The sequence below is a fragment of the Oncorhynchus kisutch genome, linkage group LG9 (genome assembly GCF_002021735.2).
Source record: "Oncorhynchus kisutch isolate 150728-3 linkage group LG9, Okis_V2, whole genome shotgun sequence".
Taxonomy (NCBI): Eukaryota; Metazoa; Chordata; class Actinopteri; order Salmoniformes; family Salmonidae; genus Oncorhynchus; species Oncorhynchus kisutch.
The window spans coordinates 22,817,982-22,837,061 of record NC_034182.2 but is presented as its reverse complement, the minus strand read 5'-3'; the positions used below and the strand labels follow the sequence as shown (position 1 = coordinate 22,837,061).

Here is a 19,080-nt window from a genome sequence, read left to right as displayed (position 1 = left end):
AGTCCAATAGGGTGGCGCACAAAACGCCCAGGGTAGGCCGTTAAAAAATTGCCGTGCCTAAAAAAATAAAAACCCTATTTCTCGTCAGTAGGCTATTTCCCATCGCTGCAAAGCCAGTATGACAAGTCACAAGGGCAGTGACGGAATTTCAGATAAAATGAGTTTAACAAACCGGAGCAGAAAGAACAAAGTTGAATGCCGTCAAGTTTGTGTTGACCATATTCCGCGTCAGTAGGCTAGTTCCCATCGCTGCAAAACCAGTTTGACAAGTCATAAGGGAAGTGACGGAATATCAGAAGTGTTTTCCTTCGCGTTTTCTACAGCCCTACTGTAACACCTCAATTATAACTTATATGTGCCATATTAAGGTAGGCTTTAATGCTTCATATTAATCGTATTTCATAATGTTGTGAGTGGTGATAACAACCAACGCTAATGTAGTAGGCTAAATATATCCCAGTCGTGTGTTGTATTGACATTGATTAACCTAGTCAAAGTCAACTCAAGGTACTTATGTATCTGACCGGTATCAGTGGTTATAGGGACACATATAACACAACCTGATTGTGTGTGTGTTCTATTCGAGTCATGTGTTTCTCATGTGTCACTTTTGTGTATGTAACACAGTATGAATAGTCCGCGAAGGGACAACAAGTCTTCTCCAGTGGTTCCTCCCAGACCCAGCAGTGAGGTAGGACACTGATTGAATACACACACTAGAGCTGGAACGATAAACCGAAAAGTATCGAACAGACCGATTACTTATCGCAGGTATTTTGCTGATCTTGATCATTATGGTAAGTAGCCTATACTCGAGAAATGTGAAGTTTGAAAATGAGATGTTTGTTAATATGGTTAATTGGGACAATGATTTCTACAACCATCAACATTAGTAGTAGTAGTTTAAGTACCAGTTTGTAAAAACTGTAATGCACAGTAATGTTATAAACGTATCATTGTTTTTACCCCCCACCCCACCCCCAGTGTCCCATTGAATCCAGTGAGCTCATGTTATGTGTGTATGTGGTTGTGTGAATCCTGATACAAAAAAAGTGTCCTATTGAATGGACAAATAGTGTTTCTTTCATCGTTCTTTTTGTAATTAATTTGTTTATTCATTCATTTGGTCCATGATATTGATGTCTTCTGTCTTCACACAGGAGATGAGCAACCCAACCGCACACCGCTTGAACAAAGAGAATGATACGAGCAGTAACTCACAGGTATCAAATCAAATTGTATTTGTCACATGCGCCGAATACAACCTTACACCTGTTTACTTACAAGCCTTTTAACCAACGATGCAGTTTTAAGAAAATACCCCAAAAATTAAGCGATAAGAACGACAAATAATTAAAGAGCAGCAGTAAATAACAATAGCGGGATTATATACAGGGGGGTACCGGTACCGAGTCAATGTGCGGGGGCACTGGAGTTGAGGTAATTGAGGTATCTACATGTAGGTAGAGTTATTAAATTGACTATGCATAGATAATAACAGAGAGTAGCAGCGGGGGGGGGGGGGGGGGGCAATGCTGTACTGACACACACAGACAGCTCTGTCTTACTATACTTGTGAGGACTTTTTGGGGAGCAACAATTGATTCCCATTCAAAATCCTATTTTCCCTAAACCTAACCACTGACCCTTAACCCTAACACTAATTCTAACCCTAAACCTAAGCCCAAAATAGCCTGCTTTTAGCAACGCGGGTGTATTTCCATTCACTAGCAATGCTTTCAATTGTATTGGGTTGCACAAAAACAGTCCACAGGAAGACAGAAGTTAAATACAAATCCATTTCAACTTACTGTGCCGGTGGGTAGGATATTTGGTCATTATGACAGAGGTGATTTGAGACAAAATATCGTAAGGATCGTATTATTAAACAGAATTTCCAAACGTGGGTGTGTCGTAGACCCACTTCCTCTCGGCTTACCTCATGTCAAAATAGATGTCCTGCACATGCGTCATAAGTGGGCAAAAAAGGAATAACTTGTGTTGGACCGAGAGGAAGTGGGTCTACGACACACCCACGTTTGGAAAGTCTGTTTAATAATACAATCCTTTCGATATTTTGTCTCAAATTCCTGTCCACTGGCACAGTAAGTTGAAATGGAATTGTATTTCACTTCTGGATTCCCGTAGACTGTTTTTGTGCAACCCAATACAACTGAAAGCAACGCCAGTGTATGTAAATATGCCCTCTTTGCTAAGAGCAGCTAATACATCCCCATTGTATCGTCGGTGAACACAACACTAACGAAAAGCTTGTTGTTTTTTTACAGACGATACAACGATGCAGTTGATGCAATTGACTGTTAACCATGATCAAACAATTGTTTTCAGGAGAATAACACTGAGAGTGAGCTGCTCCCCAAAACCAAGGTTATAAAAGGCTTCAACTGAGCATGCTCTCTCTGCCCATTGTAAGTAGATTTTGTGATGAGTTGTGTTTTTGTTTGTTTCTCTCCAACAGAGGACTGGGATGATGGGAGTCATGCAGAAAGTCAACCCGTTCAAAACTACGACACAGGTTACTACATCAGTAATGTTAAATAGATTACTATTTTCATAGCCTAGTCCCAGATCAGTTAGTTCTGCTCAAATCAAATCACATTTTATTGGTCACATACACATGTTTAGCAGATGTTATTCCGGGTGTAGCGAAATGCTTGTGTTTCTAGCTGCAACAGCACAGTAATATCTATTTTCTAAATTGTAGAATAACACCAAAACTATCAAATAACAAATATGGAATCATGTAGTAATCAAAAAAGTGTTAAACATATCAAAATATATTTTATATTTGAGATTCTTCAAAGTAGCCACCCTTTGCCTTGATGACAGCTTTGCACACTCTTGGCATTCTCTCAACCAACTTCATGAGGTAGTCACATGGAATGCATTTCAATTAAAAAGTGTGCCGTGTTAAAAATGTATTTCTGGAATTTCTTCTTTCCTTCTTAATATGTTTGAGCCAATCAGTTCTGTTGTGACAAGGTATGGTTGGTATACAGAAGATAGCCCTATTTGCTAAAAGACCAAGTCCATATTATGGCAAGAACATCTCAAATAAGCAAAGAGAAACAACGGTCCGTCATTACTTTAAGACATGAATGTCAGTCAATCCAGAAGATGTGTACGTTTCTTCAAGTGAAGTCGCAAAAATGATCAAGCGCTATGATGAAACTGGCTCTCATGAGGACCGCCACAGAAAGGAAGACCCAGAGTTACCTCTGCTTCAGAGTTAACTGCACTTCAGATTGCAGCCCAAATAAAGGCTTCACAGAGTTCAAGTAACAGACACATCTCAACATCAACTGTTCAGAGGAGACTGCGTGAATCAGTCCTTCATGGTCGAATTGCTGCAAAGAAGCCACTACTAAAGAACACCAATAATAAGAAGAGACTTACTTGGGCCAAGAAACACGAGCAATGGACATTAGACTAGTGGAAATCTGTCCTTTGGTCTGATAAATCCACATTTTGATATTTTTGGATCCAACCGCCGTGTCTTTGTGAGATGCAGAGTAGGTGAACAGATGATCTCTGCATGTGTGGTTCCCACTGAAGCATGGAGGAAGAAGTGTGATGTGTGGTGGTGCTTTGCTGGTGACTGTCTGTGATTTATTTAGAATTCAAGGCACATTTAACCAGCATGGCTACCACAGCATTCTGCAGCGATACGTCATCCCATCTGGTTTGCGCTTAGTGGGATTATCATTTGTTTTTCAACAGGACAATGACCCAAAATACACCTCCAGGTGTGTAAGGGCTATTTGACCAAGGAGAGGGATAGAGTGCTGCATCAGATGACCTGTCCTCCACAATCACTTGACCTCAACCCAATTGAGATGGTTTGGGATGAGTTCAAACGCAGAGTGAAGGAAAAGCAGACAACAAATGCTCAGCATATGTGAGAACTCCTTCAAGACTGTTGGAAAAGCATCCCTCATGAAGCTGGTTGAGAGAATGCCAAGAGTGTGCAAACCTGTCATCTAAGCAAAGGGTGGCTCCTTTGAAGAATCTAAAATATAAAGTATATTTTGATTTGTTTAACACTTTTTTTGGTTACTACATGATTCCATATGTGTTATGTTATGGTTTTGATGTCTTCAATATTATTCTACAGTGTAGAAAATAGTACAAATAAAGAAAATGAATGAGTAGGTGTGTTCACACTATTGACTGTATCACCTTTCAGTTAAGACCCAAATGCAGACTATGTTGAAAAAACAATGTTTACTACAGCAACAGGGGCAGGCAAACGACAGGTCAAGGCAGGCAGGGGTCGATAATCCAGAGTAGTGGCACAGGACGGCAGGCAGGTTTAGTGTCAGGTCAGGTCAGGCAGAGGTCGGTAATCCAGAGTAGGGGCAAAGGCACAGGACGGCTGGCAGGGTCAGGGGTAGGCAGAGTGGTCAGCCAGGCGGGCTCAGAGTCAGGACAGGTAAAGGTCATAACCAGGAGAGCGAGAAAAAGAGAGATTGGGGAAAAGCAGGAGCTGTGAAAGACCGCTTGTTGACTTGATAAACAAGACAAACTGGCAACAGACAAACCGAGAACACAGGTATAAGTACCCAGGGGATAATTGGGAAGGTGGGCGACACCTGGAGGGGGGTGGAGACGAGCACAAAGACAGGAGAAACATAAGATCTTTTCCATTTGAACATCTTGGTCATGTTCTGTTATAATTGCCACCCCTCATAGCCTGGTTCCTCTCTACGTTTCTTCCTAGGTTCAGGCCTATCTAGGGAGTTTTTCCTAGCCACCTTGCTTCTACACCTGCATTGCTTGCTGTTTGGGGGTTTAGGCTGGGTTTCTGTACAGCACTTTGTGACATCGGCTGATGTAAGAAGGGCTTTATAAATACATTTGATTGATTGATTGATCAGGGCGTGACAGACTGGTACTGTATCTAGGGCAGCAGCCTCTAAGGTTCAGGATTTCATATATGGGTGGAAGCTGCCTAGTGATGGTTATTTAACAGTCTGAGGGCCTTGAGAAAGAAGATGTTATTCAGTCTCTCAGTCCCAGCTTTGATGCACCTGTACTGATCTCGCCTTCTGGATGATAGTTGGGTGAACAACCAATGGCTCGGGTGGTTGTTGTTCTTGATCTTTTTGGCCTTCCTGTGACATCGGGTGCTGTAGGGGTCCTGGAGGGCAGGTCGTTTGCCCACTGTGATGTGTTGGGCAGACCGCACCACCCTCTGGAGAGCCCTGCGGTTGTGGGTGTTGCCATTGCCGTACCAGGCGGTGATACAGCCCGACAGGATGCTCTCAATTGTGCATCTGTAAAAGTTTTGTGAGGATTTTTAGGAGCAAGACAAATTTCTTCAGCCTCCTGAGGTTGAAGAGGCGTTGTTGTACCACCTTCACCACACTGTGGGTGGACCATTTCAGATTGTCAGTGATGTGTACACCGAGGAACTTGAATCTTTCCACCTTCTCAACTGCAGTCCCGTCAAAGTGGATAGGGGCTTGCTCCCTCTGCTGTTTCCTGAAGTCCATGATCATCTCCTTTATTCTGTTTACGTTGAGTGAGAGGTTATTTTCCTGGTATCACACTCCCAGGGCCCTCACCTCCTCCCTGTTGGCTGTCTCATCATTGTTGGTAATCAGGCCTTCTATTGTTGTGTCAAGGGAGTACAGGAGGGGGCTGTGCACGCGCTCTTGTTGGACCCCTGTGTTGAGGATCAGTGAAGTGGAGGTGTTGTTTCCTACCTTCACCACCTGGGGGCGGCCCATCAGGAAGTCCAGGACCCAGTTGCATAGGGCGCAGTTCAGACCCAGGGCCCTGAGCTTAATGATGAGCTTGGAGGGTACTATGGTGTTGAATGCTGAGCTATAGTCAATTAACCGCATTCTTACATGAGTATTCCTCTTGTCCAGATGGGATAGGGCAGTGTGCAGTGCGATGGTGATTGCATCATCTGTGGATCTATTGGGGCGGTAAGCAAACTGAAGTGGGTCTAGGGTGTCAGGTAAGATAGAGGTGATATGATCCTTAATAAGCAAATAAGGCACATGTGTGCAGTCTGATACAACATTTTGAACAGAAATGCAATGGTTTATTGAATCAGTCTTAAACTTTGCACATACACTGCTGCCATCTAGTGGCCAAAATCTACATTTCACCTGGGCTGGAATAATACATTATGGCCTTTCTCTTGCATTTCAAAGATGATGGTACAAAAAAAATACAAAAGAACGGTTGTTGTTTTCTTTGTATTATCTTTTACCAGATATATTGTGTTATATTCTCCGACATTCCTTTCACATTTCCACAACCTTCAAAGTGTTTCCTTTCAAATGGTACCAAGAATTTGCATGTCCTTGCTTCAGGGCCTAAGCTACAGGCAGTTAGATTTGTTAGACGAACATTTAAAAAAAGGGGCGGTTTCTTAAGAGGTTTTAACTAACCTCTCAAAGCACTTCATGATGGCAGAAGTGAGTGCTGTGGGCGATAGTCATTTAGTTCAGTTACCTTTGCTTTGCAAACTCCTAAGGTCATTGTCACACGTTGGCAAGGCATACAAATATAATATTTTTCTATTTGGCAAGGCAGGATAAACTGATCTGGGACCAGGGACTGTATTAAAAAAGTGCCTCACAGTAGGAGTTCTGATCTAGGATCAGTTTAGCCTTTCAGATCATAATGAATAAGATAGGGAGAACGTCATCCTAGATCAGCACTCCTTCTGAGACGCTTTATAAATACAGGCACAGGCTACTATTTTTAGTGGAAACAAACACCAAAGATCCTCATTGATCCTTCTCTTCCACCCAGGCCTCCTCTACAGCCAGTACAGCTACAGATCCAGTGTCAGAGAAGACTGTGGATGGAAATGTCCCTGAAGCGAAACAGGTAGATTTCTGCTCTGCATACTCTGTATCTAAACTGATCCGACTTGTCAGACTTCTGGTCCTTTTCATGAATAATTAACAAAAAAAGATCTGTGTGATATAATTGAGGGAACCATAATGCTTGTATGTGTTGCAGAACCTGGGTATGTTTAAAGGAGTGACACAGAAAGTCAACCCATTCAGGTCCTCTACACAGGTATTAGCCATAATCCAGTTGATCATACATACTATGTTGTTCAACACTATGTTTTTTACATTTAGTACCAATTTGTGAGTGTTTGTGTGTTTTAGGTGAGAAAAGAGGACCCTCCAAAATACACTGTGGATCAGGAAAAGCTACCAGAAGGCAAACAGGTAAACCTGTCTGTTCATCCTTGAATCTAAAGCATCATTATCCTGATTATAGGACTATATTAGTGAGTAGAGTAAAATGGTATTGTTGCTGCTGTACTGAAATGACTTTTTGTGTCACTTGTGCACCTTTCAGGTCTTCCAGAACCCTGGAATGTTCACGGGAATGATGCAAAAAGTCAACCCTTTCAAATCTACAGCACAGACACAGGTTGTGAAGATGAGTTCACTTGGTCACATTACAGTAGTCTCCTGAAATACATTTGTTCACCCTGTATCATATTGCAAAACAATAGTAATATTTAGGACTGATAATTACTAATGCAAAGCAGTAAATATTCAAATTCCCTCTTTTCTCTCTCTCCCTTTCCCTTCCTCTCCTCATGTTTTGAGGACACTCAGTCGATACACAGTGATCTGTCCTCCAGTGCTGGCAGTCTGGCCGAGAACACCACAACAGAAAGACAAGTACAGCACATGTCAAAATAATGTCCTACCATGTAGTCTACCAAGTTACACACAAGGCCTATTGAAGACTATTCTGTACATTCGTTATCTATTTGCGTTGTGTTTCAGGTGAGAAAGGAGGATCCTTCGACAGACACTGTAGGTCACCAAGTGACAGCGAAGCTACCTGAAGCCAAGCAGGTAAAGATGTTTATCCATGTTCAGTATAATAATGAGTTGATGAACTTTAAAAGCGGATCATCCTGAAAGGGATTTTGTATGTCATGTGGTTTGCTTTTGCAGAACCCTGGAATGTTCACGGGAATGATGCAGAAAGTCAACCCTTTCAAGTCTACAGCACATAATCAGGTACTTATGGTGATGATGATAATGCTGTATCATATTGCGATGAAACATTTTTGGACGGATGCTTTTGGTTATGTAAAATGCCAAGCTGTGCCAAATACTCGAACTCACCGTTTTCCTCATTTCTCCATTTCTCTCCTCGTTTTCAGGATACTCAGGCCGTACACAGCAATCTGTCTTCCAGTGCTGACAGTCTGGCTTCTACAGGAAGACTGGTACAATACAGCATATACACAAAATAAAATACATATATATGTGTATGTCACGTGCTTCATAAACAACAGGTGTTGACTTAACAGTGAAATGCTAACTTAGGGGCCCTTCCCAACAATGCAGAGAGAGAGAAAATAGAGACATAATAGAACAGTAAAACACCAAATAATAGATACACAATGAGTAACGATATACACGGGGTATCCAGTACAGAGTCTATGTACAGGGAAGTGAGATAATTGAGGTAGATATGTACATATAACTAGGAACAAAGTGACAGATAGCAAATAATAGCACCGGCATATGTGATGAGTCAAAGTTAGTATATACAGTTGAAGTCGGAAGTTTACATACACTTTAGCCAAACACATTTAAACTCAGTTTTTCACAATTCCTAACATTTAATCCTAGTAAAAAATTCCTTAGGATCAGTTAGGATCACCACTTTATTTTAAGAATGTGAAATGTCAGAATAATAGTAGAGATTGATTTTATTTAATCTTTTATTTCTTTCATCACATTGCCAGTGGGTTAGAAGTTTACATACACTCAATTAGTATTTGGTAGCATTGCCTTTAAATTGTTTAACTTGGGTCAAACGTTTTGGTTAACCTTCCACAAGCTTCCCACATAAGTTGTGTGAATTTTGGCCCATTCCTCCTGACAGAGCTGGTGTAACTGAGTCAGGTTTGTAGGCATCCTTGCTCGCACACGCTTTTTCAGTTCTGCCCACAAATGTTCTATAGGATTGAGGTCAGGGTGTTGTGATGGCCACTCCAATACCTTGACTTTGTTGTCCTTAAGCCATTTTGCCACAACTTTGGAAGTATGCTTGGGGTCATTGTCCATTTGGAAGAACCATTTGCGACCAAGCTTTAACTTCCTGACTGATGGCTTGAGATGTTGCTTCAGTATATCCACATCATTTTTCTGCCTCATGATGCCATCTATTTTGTGAAGTGTACCAGTCCCTCCTGCAGCAAAGCACCCCCAGAACATGATGCTGCCACCCCCGTGCTTCACGGTTGGGATGGTGTTCTTCGTCTTGCAAGCCTCCCCCTTTTTTCCCCAAACATAACGATGGTCATTATGGCAAACAGTTCTATTTTTGTTTCATTAGACCAGAGGACATTTCTCCAAAAAGTACGATCTTTGTCCCCATGTGCAGTTGCAAACCATAGTCTGGCTTTTTTATGGAGGTTTTGGAGCGGTGACTTCTTCCTTGCTGAGCGGCCTTTCAGGTTATGTCGATATAGGACTCGTTTTACTGTGGATATAAATAATTTTGTACCTGTTTCCTCCAGCATCTTCACAAGGTCCTTTGCTGTTGTTCTGGGATTGATTTGCACTTTTCGCACCAAAGTATGTTCATCTCTAGGAGACAGAATTTGTCTCCTTCCTGAACGGTATGACAGCTACGTGGTCCCATGGTGTTTATACTTGCAAACTATTGTTTGTACAGATGAACATGGTAGCTTCAGGCATTTGGAAATTGCTCCCAAGGATAAACCGGACTTGTGGAGATCTACAAATTTTGGACTGATTGGCTGATTTCTTTTGATTTTTTCCCATGATGTCAAGCAAAGAGGCACTGAGTTTGAAGGTTGGCCTTGAAATACATCCACAGGTACACCTCCAATGGACTTAAATGTTGTCGATTAGCCTATCAGAAGCTTCTAAAGCCATGACATAATTTTCTGGAATTTTCCAAGCTGTTAAAAGGCACAGTCAACTTAGTGTATGTAAACTTCTGACCCACTGGACTTGTGATACAGTGAATTATTAGTCAAATCATTTGTCTGTAAACAGTTGTTGGAAAAATGACTTGTTCTAACCGACTTGCCAAAACAATAGTTTGTTAACAAAGACATTTGTGGAGTGGTTGAAAAACTAGTTTTAATGACTCCAACCTTACTGCATGTAAACTTCCGACTTGAACTGTACCATTTAGACCTATCCTTGATAATGTCCCCTAGTGTAAACTGCACATGTACAGGGTTATCAGAACACAAGTCCTTTCCTATTCAAGACTATGTTTTACATTTGGTATCCATTTGTGTGTATTTTAGGTGATAAAGGATGACCCTCTAAACGACTGTGTGGATCACCATGCCACAGAAAAGCTACCAGAAAGCAAACCGGTAAACCTGTTCATGAGGCATAAATTAGATATACTCATAAAGACGTTGTTTTCCTTCTGCTGTCATACAGAAGATTTGTGTGCCATGTGTTCAACCTTGTGTATTGCAGCAGCAGAATCCTGGAATGTTTATGGGAATGATGCAAAAAGTCAACCCTTTCAAATCTACAACACCGATTCAGGTAGCCGTGGTGATTATGATCAACCTGTATCATGTTGCAAAGTTATGCTAAATATTCAAATGGACTATTTTCTCTCTGCCTTCTTTTTCAGGACACCCAGTCCATACACAGTGATCTTTCCTCCAGTTCTGGCAGTCTGGCTGAGAGTAACAGTTCTGCAGGCAAACAGGTAAACCTGTTTATCCCAGGTGCTGAGGCATACACCTTCTTAGTATAGAAATAGAACCGGGCTAGTAGAGGAACATTTTATTATCAGTACTAAGTGATTTCTGTGTTCACCTGTTTTTTTTTTCAGAACCCTGGGATGTTCAAGGGAATGATGCAGAAAGTCAACCCATTCAAATCTACAGCACTGACCCAGGTAGACTTACACACCCTTGTCGTGATGCAAAGGAAGTTCCGATAGTTTAGACCAGAGTTTCCCAAACCGGTTCTGGAGTAACCCCAGCCAGTCCAGTTATTTGATGTATTCCAGAACTAGCACTGCTGATTCAACAAATGAAGGGCTTGATGATTAGGAGATCATTTGTTCTGGAGTTCATCGAAGACGTGGACTGGCTGCGGGGTACTCGAAGGAGAGGTTTGTGAAACCTGGTAGAATGTCACTATATGCAAAATGGCAAATGATTTAAATACTCCCCCTCTCTTCCTCACACTCCCTTCCTCTCCATTTCAGGAGACTCAGCCGTCATACAGCGATTCATCCTCCAGTTCTGACAGTCTGAGTGACACCAGCGTCTTCAGTCCTGCGGAGAATCAGGTACGACAGCACGTCTGTGATGTCCCGACCTGCAAAATAAAATGCAATTGCATATTTCCCGCACAAGGTTAGCTAAAATAACAACTTGCTCCATCTCTCGTCACAGACCGTGTGGTACACAGACAACGAAGCAACTTCTTCAGTGAAAAGTGGACCCCCACCACCACAAGAAAATAAGAAAAGGACTGGGGCATGTCGCTTTTTTATTTAATCATACTATTATATTATACAATCAAATGTATTTTAAAATTAAGCATAAGTATTTTAAAATCGAGGCACTCCGTTTTGCGTCGGGCATAAGAACGGCCCTTAGCCAATATACCTTGGCTAAGGGCCGTTCTTATGCCCGACGCAAAACGGAGTGCCTCGATACAGGCTTTAGCCATGGTATATTGGCCATATACCACAAACACCAGAGGTGCCTTATTTCTATTATAAACTGGTCGCCAACATAATTAGAGCAGTAAAAATATCAATGTTTTGTCATACCCGTGGTATGCGGTCTGATATACCATGGCTGTCAGCCAATCAACATTCAGGGCTCGAACCACCCAGTTAATAAAGCCATTTTTACATCAGCACTTGTCACAAAGTACTACACTATAACACTATCATCCTATTTAAGTACATCATCTACATAAGGCCTCTCCATAGGGCGTGTGTTCTTATGTTTCTGTCTGTTTGTTTCTCTGGTAGACATTCCAAATCCGAAGGATTCTCCCTGGTGCCCTGTTTGGCTATGACGCTAAAGTAACCATATTTCCACTCTCTTCCTTTTGGTCTTAGTTATGCCTGTCTTTTTTTTTACTCTTAGGTGTGTTATTTTCTTAATTTTCACATGAATAATATTACAGTTGAATAATATCTTCACTTATATTCATCTTTATTTTCCTACAGAATACTGATGCTCAGCCCACAGCCCAGGCGGGCCTAGTGGATGTCCAGACACTGGAGATGGCTGCAGTGCCTGTACCTGGGGAAGGAAACCCACCGGACAGTGAGGATGTATGTATCACATGTACTATGTTGCATTATGATACTACCGAACTCACCATGACAATCCTTATATTGCATTATAATACTATGACACTGGAGATGGCTGCAGTGCCAGTACCTGGTGAAGGAAACCCACCGGACAGTGAGGATGTACAGTATACCACAAAAGTGAGTACACCCCTCACATTTTTGTAAATATTTGAGTATATCTTTTCATATGACAACACTGAAGAAATGACACTTTGCTACAATGTAAATTAGTGAGTGTACAGCTTGTATAACAGTGTAAATTTGCTGTCCCCTCAAAATAACTCAACACACAGCCATTAATGTCTAAACCGCTGGCAACAAAAGTGAGTACACCACTAAGTGAAAATGTCCAAATCAATATTTTGTGTGGCCACCATAATTTTCCAGCACTGCCTTAACCCTCTTGGGCATGGAGTTCACCAGAGCTTCACAGGTTGCCACTGGAGTCCTCTTCCACTCCTCCATGACGACATCACAGAGCTGGTGGATGTTAGAGACCTTACACTCCTCCACCTTCCGTTTGAGGATGCCCCACAGATGCTCAATAGGGTTTAGGTCTGGAGACATGCTTGGCCAGTCCATCACCTTTACCCTCAGCTTCTTTAGCAAGGCAGTGGTCGTCTTGGAGGTGTGTTTGGGGTCGTTATCATGTTGGAATAGTGCCCTGCGGCCCAGTCTCCGAAGGGAGAGGAGCATGCTCTGCTTCAGTATGTCACAGTACATGTTGGCATTCATGGTTCCCTCAATGAACTGTAGCTCCCCAGTGCCGGCAGCACTCATGCAGCCCCAGACCATGACACTCCCACCACCATGCTTGACTGTAGGCTAGACACACTTGTCTTTGTACTCCTCACCTGGTTGCCGCCACACACGCTTGACACCATCTGAACCAAATAAGTTTATCTTGGTCTCATCAGACTACAGGACAATAATCCATGTCCTTAGTCTGCTTGTCTTCAGCAAACTGTTTGCGGGCTTTCTTGTGCATCATCTTTAGAAGAGGCTTCCTTCTGGGACGACAGCCATGCAGACCAATTTGATGCAGTGTACGGCATATGGTCTGAGCACTGACAGGCTGACCCCCCACCCCTTCAACCTCTGTAGCAATGCTGGCAGCACTCATACGTCTATTCCCAAAGACATCCTCTGGATATGACGCTGAGCACGTGCACTCAACTTCTTTGCTCGACCATGGCGAGGCCTGTTCTGAGTGGAACCTGTCCAGTTAAACCGCTGTATGGTCTTGGCCACCGTGCTGCAGCTCAGTTTCAGGGTCTTGGCAATCTTCTTATTGCCCAGGCCATCTTTATGTAGAGCAACAATTATTTTTTTCAGATCCGCAGAGAGTTCTTTGCCATGAGGTGCCATGTTGAACTTCCAGTGACCAGTCACTATGAGGGAGTGTGAGAGCGATGACTCCAAATTTAACACACCTGCTCCCCATTCACACCTGAGACCTTGTAACACTAACGAGTCACATGACACCGGGGAGGGAAAATGGCTAATTGGGCCCAATTTGGACATTTTCACTTAAGGGGGTACTCACTTTTGTTGCCAGCGGTTTAGACATTAATGGCTGTGTGTTGAGTTATTTTAAGGGGACAGCAAATTTACACTGTTATACAAGCTGTACACTCACTACTTTACATTGTAGCAAAGTGTCATTTCTTCAGTGTTGTCAGATGAAAAGATATACTCAAATATTTACAAAAATGTGAGGGGTGTACTCACTTTTGTGATATACTGTATGTACGTATATTACATGCCCTGTGTTGCATTATAACACTTCATAATTTACTATGACACTGGATGGTGGTTATTGTACATGTATGCTTTACATTGCAAAATAACCTTAAAACATATGACTCACTGTGACACTGGTGGGCATAAAAAATATACCTCTGTGTATTCATACTGCATTATGTGTATGTGACTAATAGTATTTTATTCTTAGAAGGAGGAAGGTCTTATGGATTGGTGGCAAACAGTAGAGGGTATGTTTGGCACAGAGCACTATTTTTCACCAGTGTACAAGTTCGTTCTCCCGTCGTTGTTTACAGTAACTACAGCTTATATCTCTGCTCCCTCTAGGTTGGGAAACGTGGAAGGAGTCCAACACCTTTGACGCGGATGAAGGCGAGATGTAAGCATTTTCATGTATTTAGCCATTGGTTGTGTCGTTTTAAGAGAAATTGTCGATGTGGGATTTCATACAAGGTGTATTAAACGTCTTTAGGGAACCCAACTGAACTGCATAACGCCGAGACATAATATTTATAGTGTAAGATCAGGCTTATTTCTCCAGGATTCCCAAGGTATCGTTGTTTGAAAAAGGATACAAGTTCTTACAAACCCCTCCCTCTCTTTTCTTTCTCAATTATTCGCCACCTTTTCTTATTTGTCCTTCCCCTTTTCTGTCACTCTCTTTCTCCTCCTTCCCCTCCCTCTCTCTCTCTCTCTCTCTCTCTCAGGGCAGTGGAGGCGGTGGCGGACCGTGTCTTCATGGCGGCCCGTCTCTTCGTGCGTCTCTTCAACCAGCGCGGGGCCTCCTTACAGCAACGCATCCTGGAGCTCCTATCATTGGCCGACGCCGCCGACAGCTTCCACAAGAAGACTGTGAAGGCCAGCGTGGGGGGTGGAGTCGCCAGCGTTGCTGGGAGCATCACCACTATCACCGGCCTCATCTTGGCGCCGTTCACCATGGGAACGTCGCTCATCGTCACGGCGGTGGGCATCGGCGTTGCGACGGCGGGCGGAGTAGCGTCAGCCTCTGCAAATATTACCGATACGGTGCACTCCAAGACAGACAGGAAGAAGGTGGAGAAGATGATTCAGGATTACCAGGAGGAGATGAAGGATATCAAGGAGTGCCTGGACTTTTTGCAGGTGGGTGAAGGGTGGAGTTGTCCCTAGATCATGCGGTGCACATGTCAGGACTGGCCCGCCAGTGATTTTTCTTTTGGTCCCCCAAATTTTGTAGTTATCTATCTTTTGGAATTTTAGTTTTAAGTTAAAAAAATAAAAATATCTTAAACGGTAAAATCACCAGGAATTCAGCAAAAAAGTGAGTTTGGTTTAGGAAATCTGTTCCCATGTATTCCCACGAATAAAAAAAGAAATGTGATCATGTCTCAATGTAATCTAGGTATGAAATTCTTGTTATTTTCAAATGCAATCTCTTTTTGGGCTTAGCTGTGGTCAATTTGCGGTGTATAAATGATCAGAATTATGTTCCGTCCCCCCCGACCATCCACTCTGACAAATCGACCCGCGGCTGAATCTAGTTGCCTATCCCTGCCCTAGATGCTGATCTTAGTTAGTTTAGTATTTTCACCACTAATGGTGAGGTTTCGAATTGGAGGAGGGGAAGCTGATCCTAGATCTGCGCCTAGGGGAAACTTCACCCAGCAGTGTGCAGCTGAGGTGAGGCGGGGGGGGATTTGGGTGTCTTGACCTCTGACTTTATATCACGTTGTTGCTTCTTTTCTTACTCTCCCTTTTATTTCTCCCTTGCGCTTTCTCTTTCTCCATCTCTCTCCATCCACCTCAGGTCGGTATGGAGACCCTGGAGGAGTGGGACTTTGATCAGTACGTGGACAGCATCTCTAAGAAATATCTCAACCAGAATGTCAAACACGTGATGAAGGAGGGTGGCCGGGCCGGCAAGGCATTACTAATCAACACAGAAAGTCTGATCAACACCGTGCAGGTTCTCAACGTGGCAGGCGGAGCGGCCAAGGCAGCCCAGGTACATGATGATGATAATACATTATTTGTTTGGTACAGATTAGGGGTGTGAACATTTAAAGGTTCAAATATTTCAACTAAATTGGGATACTTGCTTTTCCGCCGCACAAAATTATAATCGCAGTGCAGAAAACATTATTTTCTGTGTTATAAAGGCCTGGGGAATGTTGGCTATAAAGGCCAGGCTATAAAGGCCTGGGGAATGTTGGCTATAAAGGCCAGGCTATAAAGGCCTGGGGAAAGTTGGCTATAAAGGCCAGGCTATAAAGGCCTGGGGAAAGTTGGCTATAAAGGCCTGGGGAAAGTTGGCTATAAAGGCCAGGCTATAAAGGCCCGGGGTAAGGTGTTTAATCGAAATAAAACCAGAGAGAAAGAGGCAAACTGTAGGCTACTTTGGTGAATTTGCACGGCATGCAAGACAAGACATTGCTAGATACAGATTACCTTGCTTGTTCACACTGAGCTGCCCCATCAAGTTGGTGCTAATTTGCAGCGTCCATCCCTAGATTGGGTTTCAAATAGGGAAAAGGAAAAGACAAGAAAACAAATCACTGATCAAAACAAACAATATAGAATAGATCACAAATGGTTCAGTTCTTTATGTTCTCCATGTGCTGATTAGCTTGTCCTAATAAAAAATTTTTTAGGTGATGAGTGTCACCACAGGAGTAATGTCGGGTCTCTTCCTGGCCCTGGATGTGTTCTTCCTGGCAAAAGACTCCATCGAGCTCAACAAAGGAGCCAAGACGGAGTTTGCTGGGAAGATCAGGGAAGTGTGTAAGGATCTTCAGAATGGACTGTTGGAGCTCAACCGCATCAAAGAGCAACTGCAGAAAACTATGGATGGGATCGAGGTGGTGGAGGAAGAGGAGGAGGAGGAGGAGGAGGAGGAGGAGGAGGTGTACGAGTCTGATCCAGAGAAACTGGCCCAGTTGGAAGAATAAGTGAAGGAAGAGAGGGAGGGAGGGAAGTTTTGGGTTGTGAAACCGAAGGCGTTTGACCAAAAATGTTGACCAATTAGTTTTTTTTACTTATTCCTTTACATGCAGTAGACCTATAATCTGTGCTATGTTTCAGCCAAAAAAAGGTGCCTGGAATGTTTTTGACATGGCCAAACTTTGCCAAATTGCCACTTTATTTTTCAGTTGAGAATGTAGTGCCTTATTTAATGTAACACCGATGGTGTCACTAGTCTTCTTATTTCTATATTTTGCTCATTTTTATGACTGGTTAGTAGGGGAGAGTTTGGAATGATGACCCATTTTTTTTACATTCAGCATCACTAGGTCAAGCTAAATATAGTATTCTTTCTAACAAAGATATATTTAAATATTTCAGGATATCATGTATATATCATGATATCATCTCTGGAAATCATCAGAATTCATGTAAACAAAACACTTTTGAAAACACAGCTTGCCCAACAAAAGTAGTCACTTGGTTTTGGGGTAAATTGAGCATAGGGACACATTTCTAACACTTTGTATTTAAGAAAAAACACTTTTACCGTAGGCTCAGGCCCTGGTTTAACCTCATATCCCAGTGATAATGCCTTGCATTACGCCTAGGAAGAAAACACTTCATTTGAGGGCCTACCGAGGAAGGCATTTTTCATCATTTGAGTAATTATGACTAATCATACGGATGGCGAGGTGTCTTCAAAAAACTATGCTTGTTATGCATAAAACTGACAATGTAATAATCATGGGGTATATTGATAGCCAATGGCTCAATTTGACCCTGGCAACAATTTTGACTATATTAGCCCACACAAGGATGCACTTTCATGCTTCTGTTGGTATAAGACTTCAATTTTAGCTTATAAAGACCCCAAATGATGTATAGAACAATCTACTTTAGTTTAGATACAAGCAGTGGTGTCAAGTACTTAATAAATAAAAAATACTTTAAAGTCCTACTTAAGTAGTTTTTGGGGGTATCTGTACTTTACTATTCATATTTTTGACAACTTTTACTTCACTACTACACTCCTAAAGAAACCGATGTACTTTTTACTCCATACATTTTACCTGACACCCAAAAGTGACATTTTGAATGCTTAGCAGGACAGGAAAATTGTCTAATTCACACTTTTACCAACAGAACATCCCTGGTCATCCCTACTGCCTCTGATCTGGGGGACTCACTAAACACATGCTTCGTTTGTAAATGATGTCTGAGTTGGAGCATGCCCCCGGCTATCAGTAAATACAATAAAAACTGGAACATGTGGCCATCTGCTTTGCTTAATATTTGCTTAATAATTTTTAATTATTTATACTTTTACATTTGATACTTAAGTACATTTTAGCAATTACATTTACTTTTGATTACTTAAGTATATTTAAAACCAAATACTTTTAGACTTTTACTAGACTTTTACTCAAGTAGTATTTTACTGGGTGACTTGCTTTTACTTGAGTGTATTTTCTATTATACTCAAGTATGATAATTGGGTAATCTTTCCTCAACTGGATACAAGCATGATGAAACCTATAACACTGACTTTGTGAAAATATGTTTTTTGGAACAAACTTGTTTAACACTTTTTCCATGTGGGTTCTTACCTCTTCCTAACTCTTCCAGTCATTCAAGGGTTTTTCTTTAGTTTGACTATTTTATACATTGCAGAATAATAGTGAATACATAAACTATCAAATAACACATATGGAATCATGTAGTAACCAAAAAAGTGTTAAACAAATAAAAATATATTTGAGATTCTTCAAAGTAGCCACCCTTTGCCTTGATGACAACTTTGCACACACTTGGCATTCTCTCAACCAGCTTCATGAGGTAGTCACCTGGAATGCATTTCAGTTAACAGGTGTGCCTTGTTAAAAGTTCATTTGTGGAATTTCGTTCCTTAATGCTGAGCCAATCAGTTGTGTTGTGTCATGTTAGGGGTGGTATACAGAAGATAGCCCTATTTGGTAAAATACCAAGTCCATATTATGGCAAGAACAGCTCAAATAA

The 19,080-nt window shown here is 42.0% G+C and overlaps 1 protein-coding gene and 1 long non-coding RNA gene across 5 annotated transcripts in view; one reads left to right on the top strand and one right to left on the bottom strand.

Annotated features, from left to right (window-relative positions):
* Positions 1 to 18,340, top strand: LOC109896357 (uncharacterized). Of its 4 annotated transcripts, none has more exons than XM_031832161.1 (25): positions 2 to 368; positions 628 to 691; positions 1,161 to 1,223; positions 2,480 to 2,536; positions 6,796 to 6,873; positions 7,009 to 7,068; positions 7,164 to 7,226; positions 7,360 to 7,434; positions 7,626 to 7,691; positions 7,800 to 7,871; positions 7,974 to 8,039; positions 8,186 to 8,251; positions 10,319 to 10,390; positions 10,500 to 10,571; positions 10,663 to 10,740; positions 10,867 to 10,932; positions 11,248 to 11,331; positions 11,438 to 11,521; positions 12,028 to 12,081; positions 12,229 to 12,336; positions 14,312 to 14,351; positions 14,449 to 14,500; positions 14,829 to 15,243; positions 15,908 to 16,105; positions 16,752 to 18,340. In XM_031832161.1, the coding sequence occupies exons 2-25, from the start codon at positions 629 to 631 to the stop codon at positions 17,046 to 17,048; spliced, it is 2,349 nt and encodes a 782-aa protein (XP_031688021.1). In that variant the 5' UTR covers positions 2 to 368; position 628; the 3' UTR covers positions 17,049 to 18,340. The 4 variants fall into 4 exon arrangements, with proteins under 4 accessions (XP_031688023.1, XP_031688021.1, XP_020346193.1 ...); XM_020490604.2 differs by having other exon boundaries at positions 3 to 368; positions 7,617 to 7,691; XM_031832163.1 differs by lacking the exon at positions 10,500 to 10,571 and having other exon boundaries at positions 1 to 368; positions 7,617 to 7,691.
* Positions 10,508 to 19,080, bottom strand: part of LOC116375284 (uncharacterized) — a 28,658-nt gene continuing 20,085 nt past the window's right edge. Inside the window, exons 2-3 of the long non-coding RNA XR_004211036.1 lie at positions 16,549 to 16,606; positions 10,508 to 11,360 (exon numbers count right to left, since the gene is read on the bottom strand). This is a non-coding gene — a long non-coding RNA (uncharacterized LOC116375284). The remainder of the gene's footprint in view (positions 11,361 to 16,548; positions 16,607 to 19,080) is intronic.